Here is an 18,780-nt window from a genome sequence, read left to right as displayed (position 1 = left end):
TTGTTTGTTTTTCAACCCCACGTTTTTCTCCTTTTTACTTATTCACTTACGATGGTTAGTATAGGGCACCACGTTTCATTAGCATTCTTATGGTTTACATCCATTGTCTTATATGCATCCAAGGTTCGTCTCATCATGCTAACCCAATATCAAATTGTTCAAACTCATTACGTGAATACGTGCTTTATCGTATGTCTTGGATGAAATCATATGCCATGCTCATAGCCAAGCCTATAAAATACATAATGTGTGCGTTGTATTAGTCATATTGCATAAGTTAGGAACATGCATATTTTTCTAATTATTTTTCTTTGTTTTGGCTCAGAGTACTAGGTAAGCTTTTATATCTTAGCATCTTGCATCAGACGTTTGTGTTGTCGTGTCAAAGCTTAATTCCATGAGGCTAAGTGCTTAAATGATATAATTATTTGAATGCCTATGGATGAAGGTTAGTTGCTTGAACTGTGATGGTTTGATTAAATGTCCATTTTAGCCCACTTTTTCAAGTGGAAAATTCACAAAACAATTTCAAAACAAAACATGAGATCAAGTGTTCCAATTCTTGCAAACTAGTCTGTAGCTTATGTGTGCATCACATAGTAAAATCGCAAATAAATTGGAGCAAGAGCATATAATGTAAATAAGAAACACATCATGATTAGTAGAGGCCGATCTTTGATTGGGCGAGTGGGGTACTCAATTCGTGACCTTCCCCTCTTGTACCTAACTTCCCGAGCAGAGACACTTTGGTGATGACGGACTAATGGCCTTTGGCACGAGTCTCGGGTTTCCTAAATTTTTTTAAAATATTTAGGTGGTGACTCTGTAATCTGGCAAAACAGTCCATTTTTGGCATTTGATTCAAACATTGATTTTCCAAAAGAATTTTTAGATTTGGACTCTTTCTGTGTTTTCATTATTTCACATTGCACTTGTCAAATCAGATTCAGAACCACAAGTGGAGTCCGAACTGTAGGGCTATTCGTCTTCCAAAATAAGCACGAAAAGTCAAGCTACAAGTGCCTTTTCCAAAAAAATCTCGATGAATGCAAAGGATATAAGCTATATCATAGAAGTTTAACCCACACCCATATAATCACACACTTACACAAAACACACAAGGCACATAAGCGGAATATCCTAGCCTAGGAATCCTATTGTGACAAATGTCACTTCCCATGAGCCCAAGGTATTCAAACCTAGCAACTCTAATACCAATTTGCAATGCCCTGCCATTTCTCACATGAATACACCACAACAAGCACAACAATATGCCCAAAAATCATCTTTCTCATTGAACTAAGATTCAGAAAATTACAATTTCAAAGTTACATTCCCAAGATACTTTAGACACATTCCCAAGTTCAACGAACTAGATGACATTACCAAAAGAGAAGAGCCCTAAAGGCATACAAAATAACAACAAAATAAATTTAAGTCTTAATAATCCTTGGCAGCAAAATGTCCTCGAGCTATTAATCCCAAATTGAATAACTGCTTACTTCAAGTCATCACTGTGGTGGGACATCATCATGTCCTAAAAATTTATATAGGGTTGAGTTATATGCCCAGTAGGAATACATTTAACCAAGTATTTAATCATTTGAATAAGCCCAGGACATCATTGAGACAAGACAAGTAATTAATATACATATACCAAATTGGTTAATTATGTAAAAGAATGCACAATTGGATAATCACAATTCCATCTCACACCAATCATCATCATATTAGATGGAAAACATACCATGAGTCTCCCATGAGAGCCCGAATAAAATATACAAGTCACTTTTATTTTAAAACCATCTCTACATTTACCGACGATTATACGGCAGGATGTGGGTACCCAAAATCATCTGTTTTTCCACTTTTATTGACTATAATGTGGCAGGATTGGTGAATACCCAAAATCATTTTTCCATATTTGTCCAGCGATAAGCTCAGACAAGGAAATTGGGCACCTTAACTCCCCACGTGGGTACCAAAACACACAACCATATCAAAACCGACTCTTAACCGGACTCATGCTCAATTTGCCAAACTTTTACTCAATCAACAAGCATTCAACATTGTACGAGATGAAACACAACATAACACTCAAGATGAATCAATCCACAATGCACAATTTCATCGCCATAACAATATCCACACATTTCATCACCATTAGTTCATGAGATCCTAAGACTTTAAGAAATTTTCAACTTAACTACTATTTTCTACTCAATTGGAAATTAGGGTTTTAGTCGAATTTGGGGCTTTCTCTCTATCTTTTCATGTATATAGATTCTCAACATTCATGTGCCTCCTTTATGTAAAATTAGATGAAATTATAATAACATTTGAATAAAATGCCCTTTTTTGTTAATTACAAAGTTTAATCCAATTCAATCATTTAATAAAACCTTAAATCACAACAATACCATATAAACTTCTTCAAAACAAAGAAATACTAGGTTAAAAGTAACCCTACCTCAAGTTATGAGCACAACATCTAAGCTTCTAGATGAGCTCTTCACCAAAAAAAATTGCAATCGGTAGGAAGGATGTTCTTCACATGTACTTCACTCCTTGCAAGTGATTTAGGTTGGATCTTAGGAGAATGTTGAGTATTTTAGGGTGAAAACTTAGGGTTTTTTGAACTTAGGGTGAGGGGGAGGAAGTGAGAAAAGAAAAGTGAAAAGAATGATCTAGAAGTTTTCTTTTTAAAGTGTTGAAATCGCGCAGACCGCTCGAGCGCAACTTCTTTCACTCGAGTGAACAGCACAATAACGAAGGGATCCGTCGAGCAATCATTCCACTGCTTGAGCTAAAAATGACAAGTCCCGGAAGTTTTGTAGAGCTACAATGAAACTACTAGGATCTCACATTCTATGCTCGAGCGATACTTCATTCGCTCGAGCAGTCTCGCCTGTAAACTCGCAAGATACTTGGAGCAGCAATTTGCTGCTCGAGCGACACTTTCTTTGCTCAAACGGTCACCTGGAACAAGATGTCACAAGCAACTTTCTATTGAGGTATTTGGAAAAAAAGCTGGCTGCATACAAGGCTTAGGGCGTGGTCGAAAACCAAGTACAACATTATCTGGAAAACGTACCTGTGCCCAACTTGAGAGGGATAATAAGGCTGCTACAAGGGAGGCTGAAGAGTAATGAAGAATCAATGAGGAGCTGGTGGAAAGAATTCAAATCTTAGAGTATGATCACATGGAAAACAATGCCAAAGTCTACTTCTTGATGTAGCAAATTAGTCGAAGGACCCTCTACTGATTCTTCTTCTTAGTAAGTCATCTTTTGAGATCTACATTCGTTTCCTTAGTGGGTTTCTATACTATTTTCATGAGTATGCACTTAATATTGTTTTATCTATTTTGTTGAGCATGAATTCATAGCTCAGCATCAATAATTGCAATCTAAAGAGTCAATAAGGCTTTAACTCAGACACAACACATAGTTTCCCATGAATGAAAAAAGTTTGGTCTAAAAGCTTATGAATTATGTTGTTTGAAATGGAAATAAGGCTAAAAGCTTATGAATTATCAATAAGGCTTGTGAATTATGTTGTTTGAAATGCAAATAAGAGAGATGATAGGGACCTGAAATTTAGTTAATTTGTTGGGTAAATGTAACTAGGTCATGAAAGCAAAATCACCCTAAAAGCTTTAGGTATTTTTTTTTTTTTTTTTTGAGGGGGGAGGGAGGGGGTTAATTTATTATGCGTTTGTAGTGTATTTGCAGTTCATTTCTTGGTCATACCAAAATAGGCATAGTTACACAGAGATATAATGATTTAATGTTTTGGTTAATGGGTGCGAATTATGATTGATGCATATGGAATGAGTACATGAACTTGGAGTAGATAATAGATATAGAAGGGATGTGTTTAGAAATGGAAAATGAAGTTTTTAATGTGGTTTAGCTTAGTACATATGTGAATTATCTGTTATATTTCCTATACTTTGTCTTATTGTCTTGCTAATGTTGTGGTCATGATGTGGCAGATAGAAATTTAGATGTGCACTTTGTAGGCTTGGGAGCTCTTTGTGAGATTTTGAATGACATTTCAATGAAGCCCTTAAGAAGAAGATGTGATGGATGAGTGTAGACACCCCATTTTTGACTGACCTCAAGACTTAAACGTCATCGCTTGTGTACTCGATAATTGCAATTGCATATGTTCGCTTTGAGTGCCTAAAGTCCTCGGTGGAACGCCCTGTCTTTGAGCCTTTAAAGCATGTCCAGTTTGTGCTTTGTTTTGGACCAAAACCTTATTGTTTCAAGCCTGAAACTTGTGGTGACCTATCGGCCGCCACCACAGGCTGTCAGCCATGGCTCATGGTTGGTGTGGCTGGCCGGCTACCATTGGTAGCCGACGGCCACCAGTGTCTTTTTCCAGATATTTGTTGACAGTTGTGCCAGCTATTGGCACATTTAGTTGCATCTCCCTACACGTGTATGGTGAGATGTTTCTAAGCTAAAGGCATGTTTTTCTATATATATGGGGGTTTTTCCCCCATTTTTTAGGGTTATAAAATTTGGAACCAAATTATCTCTCTCTCTCTCTTGTAATTTTATACACATTTGCTCACAAATCCTACACTTTTGCCTATACACCCTTGATAGAAGTTGCTAGTCTTTGGGTTGAGGTAGCTTGGGACTTGTTTTGAGCTCTAGGATGAGGTTTTTGGCTTGGATTGTTGGCCAAATTGTGTCTCGCCTTCAAGAAGTATAACACTCTCCTTTTATACTTGTTTTGCACACTTGCTTTGCCATCTTTTTCAATTGTTTTGAGGCTAATTTTGAACAGTAAAAAACTCTATTTTGATGGCTTAAAAGTGTTGGTTTGAGGCCATTTTCAGTTAAGGGATGGTTCACCGTTGCTTTTTTACTTGTAAAGTTTTTGTGCCTTTGTTCATCACTTTCAAACCAACTTTTTTGGGCCTTTTAAGCACTGAATTTCAGAGGTTTTTTAGTGGCAAAAAACTCATTTTGAAGTCCAAATTAGGAGGGGTTAACCTCCCCTCTTTGTGCCTTGTTTGCATGTCTAGTTAGCTTCACATCTTAGCCTGTTTTTCTAGCTTAACTTAGCTCAAGTCCAGCATGTTTTTGCCTCTGAAATAGACTGTTCTAGCTCTGTTTTGGGTTGTTTGGGTCGTTGGAGTCTTGTTTTGAATGGTTGTAGTGTAATGGTCCTCACAAGTTGGCGTTTTAGGGTCTTAGACACCTCTTGTTTAAGTTGATAGCATCTTTTGGTATTGTTTTTCATTCCATTTCAACACTATAATCTCTTCAACCTCCCTCTTTGCTTCACTCTTTCATTTGCTTTTGAGGGTTGTTTCAAGCTTGGGATCCTTTAAGCTTGAGATTAAGGTTATGCTCAATGGTTTAATCCTCTTCGAGGGTTCATTACCAACGGCATGATCTCTCTCTTGACTTACATTATCCCTTGGTTGACACTTCTTTCATCTTAGAAGACACTCACCAATGGACTAATTGGTTAAAGAATGATTCGGTAATTAAAATGCATAAACAAATTTGGCAAGTAAACGTGGTAAGATAAGCACTTTTTTGTGTTGCATTTCATGTGTTCAAATCAGACGTTAGTTTAAACACAAGGAAAATGGAACATTTCATACTCAAAAGTAAAGAAATGTGTCATTTTCCTAGGTCTCCATTGCCCTTGATCATACATGATAGGGTGATGGTCATTTGAGTCTTGTTTTGCATTCATTAAACTTGTACAAACTTGGTTCTTTGGTCATCATGCAATAAAATTGCTTGGTTGATGGTTTGAGAGCCAAGAGTATCACTTCTTTGAACTTGTTTGATGATAAGGAGGGTAACAATACAAACAAACCTTCAAAAAGTACACTGTTTTGCTCTGCTTGCTATCTGTAGCAGTAAGGAAGTCCAAGCCAACAGTAGCCGACTGGCCACCATTGTTGGCCGACCGACCATCAGCAGTGGCCAACCGGCCCCACTGTCAGCTACCAATGCAAATTCAACAGTGTGCTCCTGAAACAAAACAGAGTTAATCTGGAAAAGGAGAAAGCGTAAGTGCTTTTGTGTGACAGAGGCTTGCAGCAGCAAAACAGTGGCCTTTTGGGTGAAAAATCGAGCATGCATGCATCCCTCGTTTCCCGTGGCCCTTTAGTTAATTTGCTTAGTTAATTAGTTGTAGCTAATGCTTGCAAATGATGTAATTATTCAAGTAAATTAGTTACTTAATTCATGTTGTAATTAATTAGTGTAGTTACTTTGTAATTAATTAGTTAAGTATTTAGCTAATTAGTTTGCTTTGTAATATTTAATTAACTTAGATAGTTAATTATTTATTTGTTTTACTTAATTAGCTTAGAATAGCTAGTTAATCTTTTTTAAGTGTTGTAATAATTAGCTTAATTAACCTAGTTAGCTAGTTAGCTTTTATTCATTCGGACCCTCCTTCGCGAGGGTGTAATGTTGTAATAAGTGTGCGTGTGTGCGTGTATGTCTTTCAACCCCACGTCTTTCTCCCTTTTATTTACCCGCTTTTGATGGTTAGATTAGGGACATGTTTCAATTAACATATCGCATGCTTGCATCCATTCATCTTGTCTTGCATGCACCGAGGCTCAGCGCATCATACAAACTACATCGTCGTTTCAATAATTCTTTGAACATGTTTTTTATTACATGTTGTTTAAATTGCTTCATATGCCATATTAGTAGCCAAGCCTATTAATTGCATGTTGCATGTGTTGCATTAGTCATCTTTGTATAGTTAGGAATCATGCATTATTTTCTAACTCATATCTCCTTAGCCTGGAGTACTAGGTGAGTTTTAATGCTTTAGCATACTTGCATGAGTGTAAATGTTGTCTAGCATGCTTGCCATGAGGCTATGTGCTTAAATGCTAAACTGTTTGAATGCCGAACTATAGGGCTTTCTTTTCGAGCTTCCGAAAGGGGGTGCGAAAAAGCCGCGCTATAGTTTCTGGCGACTCTACTGGGGATTTAGAGAACTTGACAAGAACTCATGATATGACTTTTTATCTACACTTATGTGTTTCTTTGCATTTGCATCGGTGCACTTAAGTCACAGTGCTTGCCATATGCTATTCCTGAACGGTTTGCCGGAGGCTTGCTTGGAAAAGCTTGCCAAAAGGTTGATCGGTTGCGGGCTCTGCCACGATGGGAACACAACCCTTGGATCTGGACTACCCCCGTACTATTTGATCATCCTTTCACTTCTCGGTGTTAGGCGTGAGAGGCATATTAGGTAGTCTTGGTGAGGTACCCTTCTTAACCAATCGGCCTAGTTGCATATCAAAAGCAGTAGAGACTGTTCTAAACTAGGACAGGTTGCTTACCCCAAATTCAAGATTGTGTTAAACACTTTGCTTGAATAGTGAACCCTAGCTCCTGACGAAACTAGGACAGTGTAACCTTACCCCATCATAGGGGTGTTTTGGCTCTCACTTAACTGTTATGTGCATTTAGAGTGAAACTCTGCAGGAACGTGTATATAAGTTGGAAGTTTGGGTATTAGTTTTGGGGGCAAAAATTAGTGTTGAGCATAGTTCTACAGCTTATGGTTGCAACTGCGTGTTGTTGGTATCTCAGCCGAGGTGCTGTGCAGCTTTTGATTTTTTCTTTCTTTTGCTTTATTTCTTTTTTGCAGGGTAGTTTTTCACCATTGCTTCAGACGATTCTGTTATCCCCAAGCACTCTGGACCCGAGCGAGAAGACTTTATAGATCCGGGGATCTTGTCAGGGGATAGCCAGTGTTTGTTTCACTCCCACTGGTTACCAGATGGAGGAGGATCAGGCAGAATTCACCATTCCAGCAGTCACCTTTTACTTCGCCTATGCCCAGTCAGGCCCAGCCTTCTACTCCAGAAACAGAGTATTCGCCAGTTCTGATAGCTCAACATTCCCCAATCAACATGGAAGATATGGTTCGTCAGCTCGAACAGACCATCAAGACTATGCAACTAGATGTTGTCCGTCAAGCTGAGGTCACAGCCCGCCAAGCTGAGGTCGCAACTCGCCAAGCAGAAGTGATAGATAGGCTTTAGCAACAGCAACCACAACGGGCAATAACCTCTGTATTCCATGCACCTCCAGTGGGAATTTTGGCACCCGGGGTCACTGTCAATGTCCAAGAGAATCTGGGCATTTCGGTAGATCCAATCCCACTTCAGACGTCTAAGGCACCAGCATACTAGACGAAGGCACCATTTGAATTTGAGGTTGACCCTACTGCATTGAAGGTCAACAAACTAGAAAAGCTCTTCAAGCAGGCACAGGGCGTGAATTCAGTCCCTGAGATTGAGAATGGATACTCAGACTCCGCAGTGACTTTTCCAGACAGATTCAAGATGCTGCATATAGACCAGTTCGACGGCTCCGGGGATTCCATGGTCCATTTACGGTTATTCTCTAATATCCTACGACCAATGGGTCTCACTAGACTGTAGAAGTTGTCACTTTTTGGCTGGACTCTATCAGGCATAGCGGCCATTGGGTACGAAAGATAGAAAATGAAACTAGGAGGAAATGGCTGAGGCCTTTATCGCGCAGTACTCCTACAATACCCAAATCGAGGTCACAACCTGTGATCTTGAAGCAACCCGTCAGGAGCCGAAGGAGGGTATCTCAAACTTTGTAACGCGATGGAGGGCTAAGACCTCTATGATGACTATTAGGCCATCCGAGAAGGATCATATCTGAATGGTGGTCTATAATTTGCAAGGGAGATTAATACAGAATATGATAGTCTTACCTTTGTTTACATTTGCTGAGCTGCATAAAATAGGGGTGCTTGTGGATGTGATAAACCAGGGGCTGATAGACAATGAAAAGGAACAACCCGAAAGGCCCTTTACATGCAGCTTCAATGCAACCACGACGGGTGGCACCTCTGCACGGCCTTCGGATGTGAGTATGGTCACCACCACACCTAAAACCGCCAACCCGTTCGCCAATACATCCAACATAACTCCACAAATCTCAACCAGCTAGGCCCAATCTCAAAGGATCTTTACCCTGCTCCACATGCCCTTATCCAAAGCCCTAGGGGTCCTGATCAAAAAAGGGCATCTTAAACCACTAGAGCCTCGCCCTGTACCCGATCCTCTCCCCCCAAGACACAACCCGGCCAAATACTACGCTTTTCACCAATAGCACAGTCGTGACACTAATCAATGCTATAGGTTGCGTCATGAGATCCAAGATCTCATTGACAACAAGGTGATAACGCCTCCCCAAAAGCCAAACGTCACTACAAATCCTCTCTCACTACATAACCAAGTCCCTTCACCTCGGCATATAAACCTAATCCACACACTGGCCATCCCTTATGACCCCAGTATATACAGCACCCCTTCCCACCTATCTAAGCTGGCGTTGTTCATCCCAGAGATGATGAACACGTCTACACTCCAACCCGAACCAGTGGTGGTGACAGTGGAAGATAAAGAGAGGTCAACCTTGGTGGAAAATGTCAGTCCGTTGCTCGAGGGCTTTGAGGACTTATCTCACTACAACAAGTTGGGTCTTGAATGACGAAATTTTTTTTGTCTCCAAAGAGCTAATTTCGTCACCATAGATATTTGCGAGGAAATATTTTCGTCACCAGTTTCATCATTGAATGTTTGCCACTAAAAATCACCGTGACGAAGAATAATTTCGTCACCAATGAAATTACTTCAGTGACGAAATTTTTTGTCACCCATAAAACAAGATTTTGTTACAAAAAATTCTCATTTTCGTCACCAAATAATTATTCAGTACCATATAATTTTAGTTGACAAATAAATTTGTCACACATGTTGATCATTGATGTGGAAATAATTTCATCACAGTAAGATGTAAAGGTGACGAAATTTTTTGTCTCCAAAAGTCAAATGGGTGACGAAATATATTTCGTAGCAATAATTTATATACGTGACGAAATTTTTAGTCACCAAACAACAAAATCAATAAAAACTTTCATATATAATTTGCAATAAATTTTATCACAAAAAATATTTATTAGTGACGAATAATCACTTGTCATAATAACAAGTACAAATGACGAAACAAATTCGTCACTAAACTTGTTCCATATTTTATATTTCAATTTAAATTATTACTTCACAAATATCTCTGCTCATATCCCAATAGCTTTTTAAATGTACTAAGAAATCCATTAGCTATTGTACACCACTCCACAAAAAAATTCACTAAACAATTATATTATAAATCAAAATATATCCATCAAACAATTTTAATAATAATCCATTAAGTATAACCAAAAAAAAAAATCATCAAAGCAAATCCCAAAGTGAACTAACGTGGAGTCCACAAAAAAAATCAACATTCAATCTTGATTTGCAACTACAACTAAGTATTAGTTCAGTAAAAAAAATAATTCAACACATGATCTTGATTTGCAAGTATGCTTCCAAACGTCATTAAAAACCAATCTGCAAAGAAAATAAACAAGAAAAACATTAACATATTATCAATTACATTGTATAGACCTCTCTATCCATGTCAATACAAATTGTGTACACAATCAGTCTAACTTAACAACCAGAAGTTCCTTTGTACATGGCAAGCTCCTATTAATCACATCACTAACTTAGAGCAACTCCAACACTGCCTAGCAAAAATACACGAGAGTAAACACATAATTTTGTCTCTACTTTGAAAAAAGTTTATTTCCATACTGTAACTGTATCCTATGTATTAGTGATAGTCAATTTTCTTGTCTTACTAAATATAACAATAAAAATAATAATAGTAATCAATATAGTATTTGTCAAAAAGTGTTAATAGTCAAACTGCTTATAGTTAAATTAGACTCTCCATACCATTTAGCAACCCACTATAGTCTTAGCAGCACAGACACAAATAAGCAATGTCCATGTAGAACACTACATCAATACCTACACTTGGACACACCTAGAGACTTGAGATACTTCTTGGGTGTGTACATTATTTAAATATGCTTTGCAATTTTGGGGCCTCAGCTAACACTTACTCAAACGCAAGGCCAATAATTGTAGCCATACGAACAGCCTTATTAAAAGGATGAACATACACAAAAGCACCCAACCATTTATTCAAATAAATAGATAAAAGAAGAAATGCAAGACACTGGCATCATAGACATGGCTGCCACAACTTAAGTATGCAATGGACATTTTTTAATTATTCCCATGTTTATAAGCAATTTTCATTATTCTAATGTTGTCGCCATGTCTATGTCTTGTTTTAGTATTTATATCTATGTTGTGTCATGTTCGTGCCAAGTGTCTGCGTCTTTGCTATCAAGAATCTGTTTCTGAGCAAGCAGAACTTTATTTTCCTATATGTGATAGGTTGTTACAGAATGAACAAAAGTCCACTCATGATTGCTTGAAAACATTTTTCAAACTTGAGTTTTCAACCAAAAAAGATTCTCCATCCAGAAAATAAAAGATTATAATGGTCTCTGGTAAACATACAACATCTGCCTAATATATGTAGATCATGTATAGAGAGAAAGATCAGCAATTAATGCAGCTATGGAATTGACCAAAAGTATTTTGAAATGGAATTGCAATTGAGGCAAATATGACTTTCAGAAACGAACCAGAATTCTAGAGAATATGAAGCCTCTAACTTCTTGGCTGAGATCTTCAGTGTGAGGATCTTCAAGAGTTACACCTGCATCTCCAACATCATATTGTTTAAAAACCTATTCCTAACTCAAATCAAAGAACTGAAACACTGTACCTATAGGAATAAGATAAGGACAATTAGATAAGTTAACAAATAACAAATTAAATTCACACATTATGAAGTAAAATATCACAATTTAGAAACACACAACTTTGTTGGAAAGGCATCAGAAGAAGAGTTGACTGGTAAAAATCATTTTAAAGAGAAAAAGCAAACGAAACTCCTCTTCAGAGAAACAACAATAGGATATTAGGATAACTTTTTAGGATACTCATGCCACCCATAATTCAACATCATAGAACTGATTAATAAAAACTACAAGGTATAGTGCATAATTTTAGCTTAGAGTACAATTCATATTTCTATAAATGAAGTGGAAGACAGGTTTCCAACGACACCATCTATGGAGTTTCATAACCAGAAGAGAATGATAGCTAATGGGTAGGGCTTATTGTTGTTTGTTTGTGCAATGGGAATAGTTTTTTTTTTTTTTTTTGTTATTGCCTGAGCCATTGGTTGAGATTGCCTTAACCATTGGATCTTGAATTCTAATACATGTTTCAGGTTTGGAGGTGATAATTTCTGTGCAGCCAGGAAATGGACCTCTACCTGAGAATCATGGGTTCAAGACAGTCAACTCATTCTCAGAGATCTAAGATTTAGGTGTGTTCCCTGTAAGCTTACTTTAACACGACATAGTTCTAATTAATGATGATATACTACATCAATAAACAAATTCCTTACTGATAAACTTGCCACTTATGTTTTGTTATTGCACTACTATTTTCAATAACACAAAAAAAAAGGAGAGGGGATTTCCTTTTCGGTTAATAACTTGTCTGGATTTTTTATTTTTTATTTTTGGTTGGCTATGCTTATTCGATTTCCTGTTTAACTCTGGCTATTAACAAGTGAAAACTGGGAAACAAATTTTTACACAAAAAAAATGTAAAATGATCAATCTATGTTGAATGGTCTGATGTTCATAATTGAATAAAATATCTCTAAATGGTCCCAAAGTTAGTGGCATGATGGAAAAAAATGGTAGACCTCTCTATCTATGTCAATACGACTGATGGAAAAATGCTACCAACATGGCGGAAAAAAAAAAAAAAAAAAAAAAAAAAAAAAAAAAAACAGAGCAGGGGGCAAAAATGCTACCAACTGATGAAAGGTGCAAGCAATGATCAAGGCCTATATTTTCATGATGCAGAGAATAAAGGATGTTGTGGGTGATCAAAGAACAAAGGTGGGTATATAAACATATGGGATGGATATGTTATGAACACTGTTCTCTCTTGGTTGTGTGTAGATCAATCAATATTGCATGTTGTGTAAACTCTTAATTAATGGTGGCAATCATTTTCATGATGCAATTTGTTTACCAAACCAGTCAATTTCGATAAGTGCCTGCTTTATTAAGGGTTTTATTGTGAGTTTTAAGCAGACAGTGCCTACAAAAAATTTCAAAAAGAAGAAAAACGTATATAGAAAGAACAAGTAAATACAAGAAAAGAATATGGGAAATTCTAGAATTCACACCCTTGAAAAGGGTGTACCATATGCACCCCTAGTTGTGCTATTTTTTTTCTTTAATTATGACCAATTTTCTTCTTTAGTTATAAAATTATTTTAGTTATGACTCATGAGTTCTATAGTTATGTCTCATGTTATGTTTAGTCATGAATTTTTTTTCTTTTTTCTTTTTTTTTTAGTTATGACTCAAAAAGTATGAAATTATGCCATTTTCTTCTTTAATTATAAGGTGCATATGGTAGAGATGTGTACCATAGTGTTTCCCCAAATATCAATAACTCACCAATGCTGAGACGCTGCAATTTGACGAGGACGGAATAGAACTAACAAGCTGCTCTTTATCCAGGTCCCATACCATAATTGATTAAGTTTCACCAGAAGTCCTTAGGGCATTTATTTTGAACGTCCTCAAAATTTTAACCACCAAATCATCACATTTTCTGTACTCATTGAAGTCTGGCTTGTTGATAATGATGGCTTCAAACATTAACCAAAACAATGATACTTTGTTGACTTCTCATGGTATTGTTCATCAAAGTAGTTGTCCATATACTCAGGTTCCAAATGACATAGCTGAACGAAAACATAGACATCTTGTCACTTCTTCATCATGATTGAGGATTGTGCATTGTTGCCTAGCTTATGGACCAATATGTGCGCATACATGTTTTGCCTAGTAGAAGCAGGCATTGAAAAAATGAATGAACAGAAAACGAATGAAAAACTTAAATAAGAAAGAAAAGAAAAAACATATGTATCCTACAGTTTATAAATATTACATCCTGGAAGAGTAAATCATTTACCAGATTTCCAGACTGCTGCTGCCAATCCACAACAGCATTCACACTTCGTACACCAGGTCTATGACCTTGGATTGAAGAAAATACAGTTACAAGTTTATGTTTACCCTTTAAAGTGTAATCTTTCCAAACCTGAATATTCCCATCAGCTGCATCACGGGGGAATAGTACAAGTTAGATTCAATTAAAAATAAGTTTTAAAAAATCCAGAAAGAATCTTCATAAGCACCATGAAACTGATCAAACACAGCATTGCAGAAATTTACATGAGGCAACAAGAAACAGGCTGTCATCAAGCTCATTCACGAGGCAGAGTTTAGCTATTCCTTTGCCAGAATAGTCATGATTGTCAAAACTGTTAAGCAGTGTAGTTTTCTCATAATCCCATATCCTGAAAGGATACAAGTACCAAGCAGTTAATACCAATGTACAAGACAGGAACCAGCACCGTAGTTAACAAATCACTCCAACAGAACTTAGATGCAACTATATAGGCTCAAAATCCCCATCCAGTTAAGCAATCCATGTCATTTTCACGCAACTCACTTCTAAGTATTTCAACAAACTCAGGTCAAGGTTAGATAATCAACAGCCAATGAACAGTGGATAGTTATTCTTGTTCCCAAGTTGAGCAATTTAAAGCACCTTATCCGAAATTGACATCAGACAATTGCAATTGCAGATTCAGAGAAACGAAATTCATAACAATTATGTATATCCAGCCAGATTAAAGACCATGAAGATGTTCTAGTTGGTATGGCATCAGTATAATATAACCATTTGCTAATATCCTAACATACTTTGCCATAATCCTCAGTGCATAATTAGGATGCCTACAATAAATTTTACAGCCACCCCAAAAAAACCAAAAAACACGAGACTCAAATACCTGATTCGTTCAGTCTCTTCTGCTGCAATAACGACTGGAGAGAAGGGTTGCACCAAAATTGTTTTGGCACCCGTTTCAAATTTTGTATCCCAACTAGCAATTGGATTGTGCCTTTTGTTAATAGCTGGTAAGGAAATGTGCCAAAATTATTACAGATTATAAAACAAAAGTTTATCAAGATAATAAAATCAAGACCAATCATTTCAGAGGACTCAACTCTAGAATCCAAGTAGATTATCAAACAAAAATACACAAAATGAATAAATAAATAAAAACAACCAAAGACCAATTATTATGAAGACCCACAAGAATGCTGGCATTTTGCAATGAGGTCTAGAGCATGTTTTTCACTCTTATCTCTTGTAGCCAGTATTTCTTCAGCATCATCTATTGCTGTAAGCAGTGGCTTTGAAAAATGACCACAACTCCAATTGTAGATAGTTGATTGTGGAAGAAAACTACACTCTGAAACCCCAGAAGCTCCATGAGAACCCAAAAGTGGATCAGCTAATCCAGTGTCTGGAGTATTCATTAGGTTTGGCCTGAACTCTAGCGAACAAACTCTCCGCAAGTAACTTGGTCGAGGAGGACTAACTGGAGGAGTTCTAAATGTAAGGGGCAAATGTCCTGTCAATAAAATCACAAAAGGCAAATTCAAACTTCCAAAAAGTACAAGAATATTACACAAGCAAAAGTAGCAAATCACAGATTCAAGGGTTTGAATTAGAGTTTGAATTATCCTCCTCGGCTTCGTCCTTCTAGGATTTGAATTATCCTTCTCGGCTTCGTCCTTCTTCCACACCCAACCCATTCTAGATTCAAGATTGCAAATCGCAGTTGCACTTGCAGTATTGAATTCAAATGTTGGCATCTATGGAGGAGGTAATTAAATATCGGCCAATTAGGGAAAACAAAGACAGAAAAACAAAAAAATTGAGTGTGAAAGAGAGAACCCATACCTAAAAAGAGAAAAAATAGATAAATGATCGAATAAGCGACGCCGGCGGCGCTGACGATTGCTCAGAGGAGAACGCGGTGACGTCGGTGGCGGCACTGAAGGAGGAGAACAAGCTGAAGGAGGAGAAGGGGGGCTGAAGGTAGTGTTTTGCAAGAGAGAAATGAAAGGAAAACTGAAGCACCCAAAAACAAAAAAAAAAAAGGGGAAGAGGGGGTAATTAGTAGGGTTCTTTTTTTCATTCTGTCAATATCTCTAAGTTTTCCTCCAAAATTAATTTTTTCACCAAAAATTTTAAAATATTAAAATTATTGACAATGAAAATATATTTCTCATTAAATACTTTCAAAATATTTAAAATTAATTTTTTTTTAAATATTTACAATTATTTGTGACGAAACTATATTTTTCACTAATAATTTTAGGATAAATTAAAAACACAACCCTTGAGGTTTGTTTGAAATATAATTGGCCCCTTGTGGTTCTAAAAATTACATCACGCCCCCTAAGGTTTTTAATTTCATAATGAATAACCCCTTTTATTAATAAAACATCAAATTAATTAATAATTTTTAATGATGTTAAAATTTTATTTTAATTAATAATTCAGGTAATTTTATTATTATACAGGGCAGTGGTTAAGAATTTTATTTTTTCAGTTAATTCTAATAAATAAAATTTTTTGACAAGGAGATATTTGTAATTTTTCAAACCACAGGAGACCATCTGTATTTTAAGTAAACTTCAGGGGGTGCATTTGTAATTTACTCATAATTTTATAATTGGTGACAAATTTTTTTCTCACCAAAAATCTCAAAATTTTGGCGCCACCCAAAAAAATTAGAGGAAAACCTTTAGTGACGAAATTTAATTTTTCCTCACCTAAAAAGAAGTATTTATTGACGAAAATAAATTTTGACACCTAATATTTTTACTTTTTTTATTATATGTGACAAAATTTTATAATTCGTCATGGATTATTCTTATTTAGTGATGAAATTTATTTTCTTCACTATTTTTCATCACCATAGGTTACTTAAAGAGCTAATTAACTTGTGTTTCGTTCACAGAGAGAGAGAGAGGAGAACTGATAGAAAAAAAAAGGAAAAAAAGGTTAGTAGTCTCTTTTTTTTCATTACCGCCCAATATGTCAAAATTTTTCCTCCAAAATTAGTGATAAAATAATTTCCTCACTAAAAAGTCTCAAAATATTAAAAATTATTAGTGACAAAAATATATTTCTCACCAAATGGTCTTAAAATATTTAAAATCAAGTTTCTCCAAAAATATATATATATATATATATAAAATTATTAGTGACGAAAATATATTCCACACTAATAATTTTATAATTGGTGACAAATTTTTTTCTCACCAAAAGTCTCAAAATTTTGGCGCCATCCAAAAAAAATTAGCGGGAAAACTTTCGGTGACAAAACTTAATTTTTCCTCACCTAAAAAGAAGTATTTGTTGACGAAAATAAATTTCGTCACCTATTATTTTTATTTTTTTATTATATGTGACAAAATTTTATAATTCGTCACGAATTATTCTTATTTAGTGATGAAATTTATTTTCTTCACTACTTTTCATCACCATAGGTTACTTTTGTTGTAGTGTCTAAAGGGACATACAACCCAAGCTGCTATATTGTGCCAATCAATCAAGCTAAGCCGGAAGTGGTGTTGCCAGCTAGGATAGAGGTCAATGTAGTTTGAGAAGATGGGCCAAGTCAGGGATTAGATGATCTAGCCGATCTGGAGGAGGATATAGACAATTTACAGTTCTTTGATAAGCAAGATCAAGGGACGTGTATATTGATTGGTTTGATCTGAACGGGTCAACAGATAATTCTGAGTGGTTAAGTGATGAACCCGATAAAGATAAGGAAATTAAATCAAAGATGGAAGAACAGACAGCGGGAACCGCTATAATGGCTGGAACGGCCAATGGAAAGGGTAAACTACCGAAAAACACCGGTGTAGAACAATTGGCTCAGGAACTGGGCATTGTTAGTACTGTACATACTGAACAAGAAGTCACGTTGGAGCGGCTTGGGCAAGAAATGAGTGAATGATCGGAAAACTGGAAAAGCTCAACACCCTGTGGGGAATGTTTGTGATAATGGAATGATCCCAATGGAGCCGGACGAGTGCTTGTCGGTTGCCGAAGGGGTCTGGTGGGATGACGACGACCTACACTTGGCCCATACTGATGAGGATTGGGGTGGAGACCTTCCTGACAACACTTGGTATGTGGAAGAAGTCGACGATATGACAAGAAGTGGCCGATACTTTAAACCATCGCATCTGGACCAACCCGAGGCATCTGAGAAGTATAAAGAAGTTAAGAAACAGAAGGAAAAGCAATTGAAGGAAGAGGCTGTGCTGAAACAGTTGAAATTCAAGCTGATATATCTATCTGGGGTCTGCTTCTAGCTTCGCGAGTGCACAGACAGGCTGTATTGACGGCGATGGATAAAGCTAAGTTGTCCATCGATACCACCGCGAAACAACTGGTGGGATTAGTCTTCCTGGGAGCCGCTGCGCCAACTTTGACCTTTTCAGACAAGGAATTACCGCCATAAGGCTCTGCACACAACAAGCCTCTATACATATCCGTTGAGTGTTGAGAAAAGTGGATACCAGTGGTATTGGTCGACACAACAACTTATGCTATTGGTCTGAAATTGGCCGATTTTGTGCCTACAACCCAAGTGATCCGGGCGTATGACAATACAAGTAGAGAAGTGATGGGGACAGTGCAGATTAGAGTACAGGTTGGCCTAGCTCAATAGGATATCGAATTCCGTGTCCTGGATGTTCTGGCCACCTTCAACTTATTACTAGGGTGACCTTGGCTACACCAAGTGAAAGCTGTCTCTTCCACCCTCCACCAAATACTGAAGT

General features: G+C 36.9%; 1 protein-coding gene across 2 annotated transcripts; it reads right to left on the bottom strand.

The window, feature by feature from the left end:
- Positions 1-10,267: 10,267 nt before the first annotated feature.
- Positions 10,268-15,820, bottom strand: LOC145799139 (regulatory-associated protein of TOR 1-like). 2 transcript variants are annotated; one of them, XM_082888683.1, is made up of 7 exons: positions 15,222-15,820; positions 14,916-15,039; positions 14,293-14,417; positions 14,030-14,175; positions 13,510-13,799; positions 11,602-11,675; positions 10,268-10,447 (listed from the first exon to the last, which is right to left on the bottom strand). In XM_082888683.1, exons 1-5 carry the CDS (start codon positions 15,784-15,786, stop codon positions 13,713-13,715), a joined length of 1,047 nt encoding a protein of 348 aa, XP_082744809.1. In that variant the 5' UTR covers positions 15,787-15,820; the 3' UTR covers positions 10,268-10,447; positions 11,602-11,675; positions 13,510-13,712. The 2 variants fall into 2 exon arrangements, with proteins under 2 accessions (XP_082744809.1, XP_082744810.1); XM_082888684.1 differs by having other exon boundaries at positions 13,510-13,899; positions 15,222-15,819.
- Between the last annotated feature and the right edge of the window lie 2,960 nt (positions 15,821-18,780).

This window comes from Camellia sinensis, chromosome 9 (assembly GCF_055761805.1).
Source record: "Camellia sinensis isolate YWXY chromosome 9, ASM5576180v1, whole genome shotgun sequence".
Lineage (NCBI taxonomy): Eukaryota > Viridiplantae > Streptophyta > Magnoliopsida > Ericales > Theaceae > Camellia > Camellia sinensis.
This window is presented reverse-complemented; position numbering and strand designations above follow the sequence as displayed.

Bases quoted from the DNA above. Each gene is read 5' to 3' on its own strand.
- LOC145799139 (XM_082888683.1), bottom strand. From the start codon at position 15,786: ATGCCAACATTTGAATTCAATACTGCAAGTGCAACTGCGATTTGCAAT. The intron at 14,418-14,915 runs GTATTTGAGTCT...GTATCCTTTCAG, and splicing joins GAAGAGACTGAACGAATCAG to GATATGGGATTATGAGAAAA. The intron at 13,800-14,029 runs GTAAATGATTTA...GTTTTCGTTCAG, and splicing joins AGCAGCAGTCTGGAAATCTG to CTATGTCATTTGGAACCTGA.